This window comes from Schistocerca piceifrons, chromosome 1 (assembly GCF_021461385.2).
Source record: "Schistocerca piceifrons isolate TAMUIC-IGC-003096 chromosome 1, iqSchPice1.1, whole genome shotgun sequence".
NCBI classification, from domain to species: Eukaryota; Metazoa; Arthropoda; class Insecta; order Orthoptera; family Acrididae; genus Schistocerca; species Schistocerca piceifrons.
In genome coordinates, this window is record NC_060138.1 from 90,418,060 (window position 1) to 90,431,339 (window position 13,280).

Genomic DNA, 13,280 nt, shown 5'->3' on the forward strand with positions numbered 1-13,280 from the left:
ACTACTGCACATCAGTTCCGAACAATTGTGGACAGTACAGTATCGACAATACTAACTTTAAAATTTACCGTTTTCTTGGGCCACCCCATGCTTCCAAATAAGTTTCACTAGTTGTAAGACGTTATTGTGTATTGAAGTATGCTCTTTGAAACATTTTTCATACATGTTGCCTGTGCGACCTACGTAAGCTTTTGGACAGTTTATACACACTTGCTGCAGTGAATTTTGAAGTTTTTTTTATTCATGTCTGAAACGAAGAGGGTCATTAGTCTTAAACCCTATTTCTTAACAAGAAATGCTTATCGCAGAATATAATTTCAAACTACGTAGAAGTTAAAATAAGGAGTAAGAAAGAAAAAGGTTGTGCAATACAGAAGAAAAGTGAAATTATGTGGGTAAAAGCAGAACTCAGGGATGCTTACAAGAACATGGAAATACTAAATGATGATTTTTACATAGTGCACTTAGAGGCAGCTAAAATATTACCTTCTGTACAGTTTGACAACTTTTGTGTATTTATTGACAATAGAGTGGACAGTGAAAGAACAAAAATAATTACAAGATATAATAAGAAAATATTATGTATGGCAGCTGGAAGAAAACATGAAAATATTACCCCTCCCTTAAAGATATGAGTTCTTTGACAAACTCATTAATCTCATGAATATTCCTCTTACAGAGAAATCTCTCCTATCAAAATGATTAAGCTGTAATCCCAAACCAATGTTAGGACTGTAAGACAGATAATTATAGTAAATATCAAATATGCAAGTGATGTAGCAAAACTTCTCACTGATATACACAGAATGACATCAGGATCAAAGTCACCAAAACATTGCAGTACAAAAGTAATCATCATAATGAAAGTAGGATTACGTATAATTTAAACAAAAAGTTAAAAGAGTCACAAATTGTTAATGACCAGTGCAGAAAAAGGTAACACTGTAGTTTTATTGATGATGGAGATTCTGTAAATAAAACTGAAACATTTTTCTCTGAAAACTGAACTAACAAAGTGGCTCAAGGCGGCGGCGGCGGAGGGGGAGGGGGGGGAAGGGGGGGGGGGGGGTTGGGGGGACCCTTAAATATTCTGATGAAGAAAAGCATCATATAATCATAAATCCACAAATCCCTGATGAGCCCACACAGGTAAAGCTTTGCAAAAAAGATAAATTCATTAGGCTTATGTCTGACATGAGACAGAGTCCTAATGCTCCAACGGAGCATTTATAGATTTTCATTGGATCAAATGCATGACCATTTAATACTTTTTCATGATCTCTTTAGTTAGATTCATTACCTCTCAAAAATGTGAGTAGTATAATGACAAAAACACTTTTTTATGAACATTAAAGCTGGTTGAAATGAAATGAAAGCTGAGTGTAATAATTCTTATATCATTTAAACTGTATGTCAGCATGAATGAGGTAACTACCTATGACTTGTAGTATATACTATAAAAAACATTAAACTCTCACATAGGATGGGGTATGACATTTCAGATACATTTATCATCACATCAATTAAAATACGAATTGTTTTGACATAGTAACATAGTGGAAACTTACAATTTTCTTAAGACATTATAACAATTATGAAGGTACAACATTTATGTCAAATGTTAAACTTCACAATAAGAGCTCCAGTGTTTTAAATTTCTTAAGTGAACTTGAAATTTCAACATGTAAAACTTCGGCTTCTTCCTTTGCCTTTTCTATAGTAACTTTTTTTTATATATATGAGCTCTTATTTCTTGAACTGTACTTCTTTTAAAATTGGCCACTTCATTTTCATCAGTTTCTTTTTTCTTTTTTAAGGCTTTTAGTCTTTTTGATGAAGCACCATTGATTCTGTAATGTCGACATTCGGTTGTTTCTCACTACTAAGTAAATTACCCATTCTTTCTGCAACAATCACATCTTCTTCTAACAAGAAACCCCTTGAGAGTGCGGTCGCAAAAGGCCAATGTTGTTTACAGCAACTGACATTTCACATACCGTCTACCATGCAACAAGAATATTGGCTACTAATGGCAACAGGGGGGCAGGATTGAAGGTATCCAATGGTGAGCACAGCACGAGACTATGAAGCATAGCTGAACTGGTTAGCTGATGAGTGAATCACAATGGTGCAACAGTGCTAGTGGTGCTGATACAAAGCAGCGCAATGACAATGATAAACAATACAAACACTGTATTATATCTACAACAACAGTTGCCAAAGTTGACATTTCTTCAGAAAGAAAACCAAGGACTTTCGCAGAGTCAGAAAGAAAAGGCAGATGAAAAATTAGCGTTTCTCCAAAGTGAGTCAATGGAATATGTGGTGTCGTACATGCTCAACTGTGTGGATAATGTAAATCAGGAGTATAATTATGATGATACATGCTTAACAAGTGAAAAAATATACTGAAACAGGTATGGAGCCTTGTAGTTAATCATCTTTGTCAGACAGAGAACCATAAATCCCATCTCCAGTGAAACTTAATAAGGACAATCATTGTCCAAGGAACGTACATGGAAGATCATCCACAGAATAGTGAAAAAAAAAAAAAAAACAAACAAACAATTATGAACATATTTCAAATAAGTCCGTACAATATTACTGTGTAGTACATAAGAAAAATTACTAATATTCAAGAGAGAACAAGGCGCACTTGTTACAAAAACTGGTGTTTGCGCACATCAAGGATGCTCGATACAGTTTACAGGATGTGCACGACACTAACCTACTATGCACATCAAACTGTGTGTGACAGAGTACAGTGATTTCAAGGGAAGCAGTGGATTGTAGCATAACTTCAAATACTGCTACCCATAAGATAACAAAATCTTGAACAAAGCACAGTGAACTGCAGAATGTGCCCAAAAATTTGTGGACGAGATAAACAAACTTATCCTATTGTTCAGTGACCGACCAACTGGGATTTGAAGAGGAAATGCATATGAAAGAAACTCTGGAAACTACAGGTACCAAGAGACTTTTATTGAGGTCAGCTAACATCAATGCCTTAGATTTGTATACAATTATGCTGCCTGTTAATCTGGATGGTAAATCGGCTGGAAATTTTTTTTATTGTGCAGTGACAAGTTGTAGCTACTCTGCCCCCTAGAAATCTTCCTTTTGTGTGTGTGTGTGTGTGTGTGTGTGTGTGTGTGTGTGTGTGTGTGTGTGTGTGTGTGTGTGCGCACACACACGCATTCTTGCAAGGGCAGTAGGGAATATTTACATCACTGCAAACACTAGTAATAAAACGAGCGTAAGAGAATTACAACTATGGTATGAGCACTGCTTTTGCTTTTGACAGTTGGTCAAAATAACTTGCTTATGCTTGATTCCTGGTTTTGCAGATAAAAATCATCCTTTACAACCAGCTATCCTTCCCAAAAAGAGTGTGACATTTCAATTCATACCACCTGGAATCACTCAACAAATTCAGCCTCTGGATGCTTGTTTTCTCAATGTGTACAAAACATATTATTGCATTATCTGCAGCTATACCTCAAAGGACAGCTTTCCATCTCATCCCACGCAGTAAGTCTCCCCTGACCCACAGTTCTGGTTGACTTTCCCGAAATCTACCCCTTTTTCTAGACCTCTCCAGTCCTTTTCCTTCACCCCTCTGCCTTCCCCTTCAACCCTTTTGCCTGAAAAAGGAGCCACTGGCTCCAAATGCTTGCCTAATTACAACCTTCATTTATGTGTGTGTTCTGCCACCGCTTGGTTAGTAGATTTTTCATTTATCCAATTAAATTATTTTGTCAAAGAATAGCCAGTTTCATGATAAGCTCCATTACAGACTGTCTGCATTCGGTTGCATACCATCACATTCCATCAGTTCTCATCACTCTGTTACACCACTATGATTCTACATGCATTTTTCAAGAGTGGATACCTAGCTGAACGCCCTGCATGCTTTGCAACTCCCGAGGAGTCCACCTTCACTCTTGATGGCGTGAACCTCTGTGATCACTCTGGCATGCCATTTTTCATTCGGTGTTCAAGGTGCAAGGGATTTTTTTAAAAATGTTTTTTGAATGTTGACGATGTTCATTTTGTGAAGTGTAATACATACATCTCATAGGAAGTTGATTTTTGCACCTCCCAGACACTCATTTTCTGTCATCCTCCTGATGCACACAGTGAGTCATTAGCAGCTAATATTTTTCCTGTCATAGTTGCTAACACGACACTTTCAAATGAGCTTTACTAAAGAACGAACTTGCGACTTTTACTCAAGAGGTACCTTGTAAGTTTTCAACTAAAACTTCTTTGTTAACAGAAAAGCCTCTTTCAACAACAGCATTTCCATGAAACATACATAACATTTCAGCACAAACTTGGTGAAATTATGGTTCACATTTTACACTAAATTCATCAGAAAGTATCGGCTTGTCCTTCTTATGGTTGATTTGTTTAAGTGATTTATCAGAATATTCACAAATTTTGCAGTATTCTCTCTTCACTACCTCAACTGTTGATGGTGTTAAATGATATTTTGACACAAATTCTTTCAATGGAATTGTCACACAAGAATTTCTCAAAATGGAGCTCTGCATTACTTTAGGTGATAAACATGAGCCACCTCCAACTATCTTTACTTTCAAATGACTTCTAAGCAATTTTTCGATACAGACTTTGCAAAATAGCCATGCAAATCATTTCTGAATAAAGCTCAACAAAGCCATGCCCTCAAATTTCTCCATATGCACCTTTCTTCCATGGTTGCAAACCACAGTTAGCAGAGACTCTCCTTACATGGCTTGCACAGATGGATAGAACCACACCTGACACACACACACACACACACACACACACACACACACACACACACACACACACACACACAAAATTCATGACCAACCACTCAATTTCATTACCTTTTAATTACTTTCATATCACCTATTCTCTTTCATTACTTTCATGACCTATAGACAACCTGCTCAATACATGCTTCACTAACAAAAAGGTTTCAAATGCTAGAACAGTATAGCATAAAAATACATATGAGTTTGTGAATGAAGTTCAGGATACCCTCCAACTAGTTGATAACATTTTTGCTTCCCTAGACATGGCGAATTCATACACTAACATACCTGTTTGCAATACATTGAAAATAAGAACAACCTAACAAATCACAAAAAATGGCTACAGAAGAAATAGTAGAATTAATGGAACTTCTACAACTATTTCACTTGTAATGCAGGGTATATCATGGACCAAATGGGCTAGCCATGGGAAATCCCCTAGCCATGATTATGGCAGAGTTTTCTCTAATTAATTGGAACACCAATTTTTCATGAACAACTATGCAAAATCAAGCAGAATCCTCTATTATAAGTTTCTGTTAGAAGGCTGTACAGTCCAGAAAGCAAAATTGTCCTGATGCACCAGGTTGAAGATACCCTTTTGGTAAAACACCATGCCCAGCTGTGTAAAAAAAATTTGTAACTGCCTGCTGCACATCCTAGTCCAACAGGAATCATCGACCATTCGAGGCCTTTTTTAAGGGACCAAGAGTGTGATAATCACATGGGGAGAGAGCAGGACTGTAAGAAGGGCGCTCGTGGGTCACTCAATTAACTTGGCATAACTTGTTCATAACAACATTTGAGATATGGGGACATGTGTTATCATTAAGGAGCAGCACCCCTTGTCGCAGTTTCCCCACACTTTTTGCCTTAACTGCACATCACATTTTCTCCAGTGTTCAACAATATTGTTCCCAAGAGATGGAGACACGAGGTTCCTTGAAATCAATAAGCCATATTGATAAAAGAAGATGGTCAGCATCACCTTTCCAGCAGATAGCTGACTCGTTAATTGCTTGGAATGAGAGGACCATGGATGACACTAAGGCATCATCAATGCTTTGGACTCCAGTTCCCAGTGGTGGCACCAGCTTTTGTCGCCTGAAACAATGTGCTCAAGGAATATTGGACCTGTTTGGATGCATTTGGTATTATGTTGCCATAGTTCATGTTTCTAAATTTACCACACACGTCAGAAAGACACAAATGCCACACTAATCCCTTGCCAGCATGGCAGTGCTTATATACCACAGTGAGTCAACGGAAACTTTTTGATCGCTCCTCTCGTAATCTCTATGTAGTTGATGCAATATTGTTAATTAAAGTAGGCCAAAGTGATGTTAATGAGATATTGGTGAGAATGAGTGCTATTTATCCAAAGTTTAAATTTACAGTTGAGCATAAAGATAAAGCAGCTAGCAATTATCTCAAGGTGGGCAAACACCATTTTAGCACGTACAGAAAGTCTACTTACATAGCCATTACTACTGAATCAAAGTCTTCGTACCCTGATAGAGTGCCTGTGGCACATTTTTGATCTATGATTAATAGGATAGTAAAACTGCCATTAAGTGAGCAAGAGAGAGAGGAACAGAGAAATCACTATTATGAAACAAGTTGCAATGTGCAGTGAGTATGTGGTTTCAACAGCAACAAAGTTGCTACGGAAAATTATAAGGCAAGAACAACATATGAGTAATTGCAGTACACTAATAGGATAATGAGAAGACAAGAAAATGGCACACATTTCCATGAGTCAGGGTGTCGGAAGAAACTGCTAGAGACATTTGTAGTTCCAAATTGCACACAAGGTTTACGACTAACGACATTCATCACTTCAGGCTGAAGCAATGTATGAATAAAAAAAGCCTCAAAATTCATGGCAGCACATCAGTATGGACTGAAGAATGAAAACTGTCCAAAAGCTTATATAGGTCAAATCAGCAGAATGCTTAAAATACATTTCAAAGACCATGCATCAATACACAATACATATATTGGCCACGACATCTTGGTAAATGATTGTTGCAGTGTCTGTGTGTTTATGGGTTGCTTTTTTTCATATGACTTGTCAAGCCAATGGCAGCACGGCATCTCTTGCCGCAATTGTCGCAAGTGTATCTGGCTGCTGAGGCAGGAGCAGTGGTAGCATTGTGAAGCTTTTTCTGCCTTAATCTGTCTAACAAGCCTTCATCATGCTTCGACATTCCAGATGATATATCATCACGCCACTCTGGTCTCATGCTAGCCCGTGACCCCCATCTGTTAGTGTCGATTCCAAAGCTCTCCATATCTCATTTACAGGAGTTCTTGAACCTCAATACAGGACGTCATACAGGTCTTTTGGCTACAGAGATCTCTACAAGCATCACCTCACGTGGTAATCTGTCACGATCCATACGGTGAACGTGTCCCAGCCAGCGGAGTCGTCTCTGCTTCAAGATAGCTGAAATACTGTTGCAGTTTGTTTTAGATATCACTGCTTCGTTGGTCACTCGGTCCTTCCACGTTACTCTGAGGATGGATCTCAGGCACCGCATGTGGAAAACATTAAGGCGACGTTCTTGTTAGGCATAGGTAGTCCATGTTTCCGATGCATACAAAAGGATGCTGAGGATGCAATAATAAAGCAGTATTTAGTGAATATCTTCTAGTATCAAAGTACTCTGTTGGAGTCATTGAAATGCATTTCAAAGTACTGCACAATGCCAAGGGACACCTCTTGACAATGTTGGAAGAAACTGAGATTTTTGCACTATTTACAAGAGTCTGGTAATACATTAAACCAGTAGATTGATTTTATTGAAGGCCTCTTCCACTCATCCACCTTGACAAATACCTGTTTAAGCAGCAGCATTCTCACTCACCAACAGGAGACAACAGTGACACATTGGCTCATGCTCCATCGTAGAAAAAGGTGGTGTGCAGACTAGCTTCCATTCACACTGTAAAGTTTCCATGCTATAAAATGCCAACCAGCGAAAGCATATGCAATTAACTATAACTGTCACATCCTGTTCCCCATAATTTTAATTGTTTCACGTAGTGTAATGTTCATAATTTTATTGTTTTATATCTTTTATAGTTTCACACTTCCAATGTTTTAACTTTTTAAATTTCTTAAAGATAATTTTTATATAATTTTACCTTTTTATAGTTTTAATGTAAGAACCTCTCTATTTACACAAGTTACTATAATGTTTTAGAAAATGTAAATCCATTATATGCTCATGATGTCCCTTCCAGTTCTCCTCCCTGTCTTCTTTTCTCTCCCCCAATTCCTTACACCCCACTTTTAGTCTCATTTTCCCTCTTCCCCCTCTCCCCTTCCACCACTACTCACCTCGTTAAAACATAGACCACTGTTACATACCACAATACTCTGGTGTTTGATTCTAATACAGATATGACAGGTAGCTGATACAATTACATAAATAAATTCAATAGTTATGTACTATACATTCCTAGTTTTTGTAAAATAATAGATAGTACATATATAGTTTTACTTTGTTTTTAGGTCTGAAGCCTCAGGGAAATAAAAATAGTCATACTGTAAAAACTGTGCAATTGGCACTGACATAGAAATGATATACAAAATTTTGTATATTTTTTATTGTTAAATTTAACTGTATTCAATGAATAATGATCATGTGCATATCTGTCCATTCTATTCTCTGAGGTTAACAGAAAAAGCAATACTTACAGCAACTGTGGTGTGGAGAGCAGGCGGAATCCACCTTGCTGATTTGGGAAGACATCCTCAATGAAGTAGTACATATGCCCAACAGCCATCCCTACTATGTCCAACCAAACGGAGTTTCCCAGCAGTACTGAGAAGCCAAGGAGTACCCATGGTAAGTAGGGAGCCTATTAAAACATACAAAAGGTAGTACACAGAAGTTATAATTCAAATGAATAGATACAGATAGGTTTCTTTTTTATCTCATATACATTTACACTGGGTAAATGTGCTGGACACTGAATTTCCTCTCCTCTAGAAATTGCATGCTCTGGAATCACCTCCAGGGACACATTGGCAATATCCAGTGTATCATCATCATATTCCTCAAACCATATTCTCTGATGCGAATTTTCATGACAATATACTTAGGGTATTAGAAGTTCTGTAAAACATCCCTGTACTAACAAGAAGCAAATGTAACAGTTCTCCCATTCTTTTCACAGAAGTACGGGACCTTTATCCGAAAGTCTGCCACAAAACACCAGTCCACACATGTGGGCTCTGAAGAGAATCCATGCGCAGGAGCTATGGATTTGAACCAAACCAACAACAAACGTGTGTGTGTGTGTGTGTGTGTGTGTGTGTGTGTGTGTGTGTGTGTGTGTGCGCGCTTGGTGCTTATGGGCACTCAATGGTGAGGCTTTCAGTGTCCTTACACACATTAAAAGAAACAAATGTGGATAAAATTACTGAAATGTTATCATATATGCTATGACAACGGGAAAGAATAAAATACGACAGTAGTTTGAAAAGTTCTCGGAATCACTACAAGAGAGGTCAGTGCTAGAGCAATGAGTTGTTCACGTGATATTCATTGGACGGTTGCCTGTAAACACATGCCACGACAATGCTTTTGGAAGAGAGCTGTGGTGGTGACTTGCTCTGTTGTTGTTCCCGCATAATCATTTGTGAAGATGGAAAAAATTGAGATTTGAGCAGTGATTGTGTACTTCATAAAGAAAGATATGAAAGCAAAGGACATTCATACCGATTTCTAGAATACACTTGGGGACTCTGCTCCATCATATTCAACTGTTGCCAAGTGGACAAATGAATTTAAATTTGGTCGGGAGAGCTTAGATGATCTGTGCAGTGGTCGGCCAAGATATGTCACTACTTCAGAAATCATTGCAAAAGTGCACAAATTGGTCATGGAGGATCACCGATTGAAAGTGTGTGAAATTGGTTACGCCAGCCAGATGTCATCTGAAAGGGTATATCATATTTTAACTGAATAATTAGAAATGATAAAATTATCTGCAAGATGGGTGCTGCGACTCTTGACACTGGATCAAAAACACATGAGAATGGACGTATCGGAACAATATTTGGCCCGTTTTAGGAGAAACGAACAAGATCTTTTGCACTCATTTGTGACTACAGATGAAACTAGGGTGCACTACTATACCCCATGGACAAAACAATAGTCAAAGCAGTGGAAACATGTTGAGTCCCCACTACCAAAGAAAGCAAAGACAATTCCTTTGGTGGGAAAGGTCATGGCACCAGTGTTTTGGGATGCAAAAGGGATTCTGTTTGCAGATTATCTCCCCACTGGGCAAACAATTACTGAAGAACACTATGCCAGCCTCCTGGAAAAATTGCAACAAAAGATACACACAAAAAGGCAAGGTTTAGCAAGGAAGAAAGTCATCTTCCATCAAGACAATGCGCGCCCGTACACTTGTGCCGTCGCAACGGAAAAATTACACGAACTAAGGGATGGATTGCTGTCACACCCACCTTATTCACCTGATATGGCTCTGTCAGACTTCCATCTCTTCCCAAAACAGAAATTTTTTCTTGCTGGATGAAGATTCACTTCAAACGCAGAATTGATAGCCAGAGTTGACAACTATTTTGCAGGCCAGGAGGAAACTCATTTTCGAGGTGGGATCAAGGCACTGGAACATTGGTAGACCAAGTGCATTAATCTACAAGGAGACTTCATTGAAAAATAAAAAAGTTTCAGTGACGTAAGTACTTTTTTCTATTCCATTCTGAGAACTTTTCAAACCATCTTCATATGCTATACAGGAGTCTAAGACACAAGTAAAATTACAAAGGAGCTAAAAGGAGAGCACAGAAAAATGTCACTGGCTGATCACTTACACAAAATACGGGTGAGCCAGTCAGCCTGTTAACACATTATAACCATCTACCAAAAATTTTGGAAAAAATATTGGACAATTCTCAGAAAACTTTACGGTTCTACCAACTTATTTGAACATTACCTAAAATAGAGGGCATCTGTTGCCAAATCACTGGCGGACCACTAGTCGGAAAATAAAACACAGTCCAATAGAACGTGGCATAAAGTGGTCTGTATATCACAAGCACCACACATTGGAGGGTCCTCTCACCAGAAGAAGAAGCCATGCGTCATAGGGCTGTGGCCTATGTGAAGACGAGCAAAGATGACCTCGTCCTTTTACCTGGTTGGAAGGAAATATGCCTCAACCACATTGTGGGCTTTACTAGATGGAGCTTATCATCAGTCACTTCCATCCACTCATTCTCCCACTGATGTAAGACTCTGGGCCTCAACAGTGAGGCTACAGCATGCAGGGGGATAACACACTTAAATAACTGAGAAACATGACAATCCCTCTTGGCTGCTAGATCCACCCTTTTGTTCCCCACAATACCCATGAGCCCTGGTACCCAGCAGAAACATACCTCCTTCCCCAGTTGTAGTTGGAGGAGAGCATCCTGAATGTTCTGGACAACTTTATCTGCTGGGTACAAGCATCATGGGGAGTGAAGAGCACTCCAAGAATCAGGACAGACAAGAAATTTATTATTGGAAGAATGTCTCGTCTGCACCAGTGCCTTCAAGATCACATATAATTCTGCATCAAAGACAGTACAGTCTTGAGGCAGTCGGACCTTGAGGACATGATCCCGGAAAACAGAGCAACCAACATACACTATGTGATCAAAAGTGTCTGGACACCTGGCTGAAAATGACTTACAAGTTCGTGGCACACTCCATCGGTAATGCTGGAATTCAATATGGTGTTGGCCTACACTTAGCCTTGATGACAGCTTCCACCCCCATAGGTATACGTTCAATGAGGTGCTGGAAGGTTCCTTGGGGAATGGCAGCCCATTCTTCATGAAGTGCTGCACTGAGAAGAAGTATCGAAGTCGTTCAGTGAGGCTTGGCACAAAGTCGGCATTCCAAAACATCCTGAAGATCTTCTACAGGATTCAGGTCAGGACTCTGTGCAGGTCAGTCCATTACAGGGATGTTATTGTTGTGTAACCACTCGGTCACCGGCTGTGCATTATGAACAGGTGCTCGATCATGCTGAAAGATGCAAAATCGCCATCCCTGAACTGCTCTTCAACAGTGGAAAGCAAGAAGGTGCTTAAAACATCAATGTAGGCCTGTGCCGTGATAGTGCCATGCAAAACAACAAGGGGTGCAAGCCCCCTCAATGAAAAACATGGCCACACCATGACACCACCGCCTCCGAATTTTACTGTTGGTACTACATATGCTGGTAGATGGTGATCACCAGGCATTCACCATACCCACACCCTGTCATCAGATCGCCACATTGTGTATCATGATTCGTCACTCCACACAATGTTTTTGCACTGTTTACACTCCTTACACCAAGCGAGGCATCGTTGGGCATTTACTGGCTTGATGTGTGGCTTGTGAGCAGCTGCTTGACCATGAAATCCAAGTTTTTTCACCCCCCCCCCCCCCCCCCCCATGCCTAACTGTCACAGTACTTGCAGTGGATCCTGATGTAGTTTGGAATTCCTATGTGATGATCTGGATAGATGTCTGCCTATTACACACTGCGACCCTCTTTAACTGTCAGCAGTCTCTGCCAATCAACAGACAAGGTCAATCTGTACGCTTTTGTGCTGTACATGTCCCTTCACATTTCCATTTCATTATCACATTGGAAACAGTGGACCTAGGGATGTTTACAAGTGTGGAAATTTCACATGCAGACGTGTGACACAAGTGACACCCAACCACCTGACCACATTCGAAGTCCGCGAGTTCTGCAGAGTGCTGCATTCTGCCCTCTCACGATGTCTAATGACTACTGAGGTCGCTGATATGGAGTACCTGGCAGTAGGGGGCAGCACAATGCACCTAATATGAAATCATATGTTTTTCGGGAGGTGTCCGGATACTTAAGATCACATAGTGTAGTTCCCCTATTTAGAACCACCTGTAAAGACAGCTACACAGCTATGATGCTCATACAAAATGTCAACAAAATACACATTAAACACAGAAGCAGGAGCGTCTCACCTGTACTGCACTAAATCTAAAATGACCATGGGCCTCTGCAGCAACCAGGGTGGCTGACCGTCAAAACCCTGTATTTCAGGTTGGATCTGCTCCACTCCAACTGACTCCAGTAAATGTCACACATGGATCCCAAATGACACTGTTGCTCATGGACAGTGGGAGAAAAGGGCATTCCACAGAGTGACGAGCAACAGAATGGAATGCGGGTGAATTCAATGCTGTGCGGAACTCACTATGAGGAGTTTCTGTCGAACTGTAAGTCATGGCTCACAGCCTCAGGACAGACGCTGGGTTTGGGGTACTGTACTTTAAGCACCCATGGCCAGCCTAATTCTCCCATAGTGGACAGTGTCAACAATCATCAAATAAGAAGACCTCACCAATCCACAATCATTGCATCCATAATCTAGTTGCGAATGCATGAAAGCCCTATAAAACTGAA

The 13,280-nt window shown here is 39.7% G+C and overlaps 1 protein-coding gene across 1 annotated transcript in view; it reads right to left on the reverse strand.

The window, feature by feature from the left end:
* Nucleotides 1-13,280, reverse strand: part of LOC124782910 (derlin-2) — an 80,109-nt gene that overhangs the window by 19,078 nt on the left and 47,751 nt on the right. Inside the window, exon 5 of the mRNA XM_047253981.1 lies at nt 8,515-8,678. Coding sequence (XP_047109937.1) covers nt 8,515-8,678 — 164 coding nt within the window. The remainder of the gene's footprint in view (nt 1-8,514; nt 8,679-13,280) is intronic.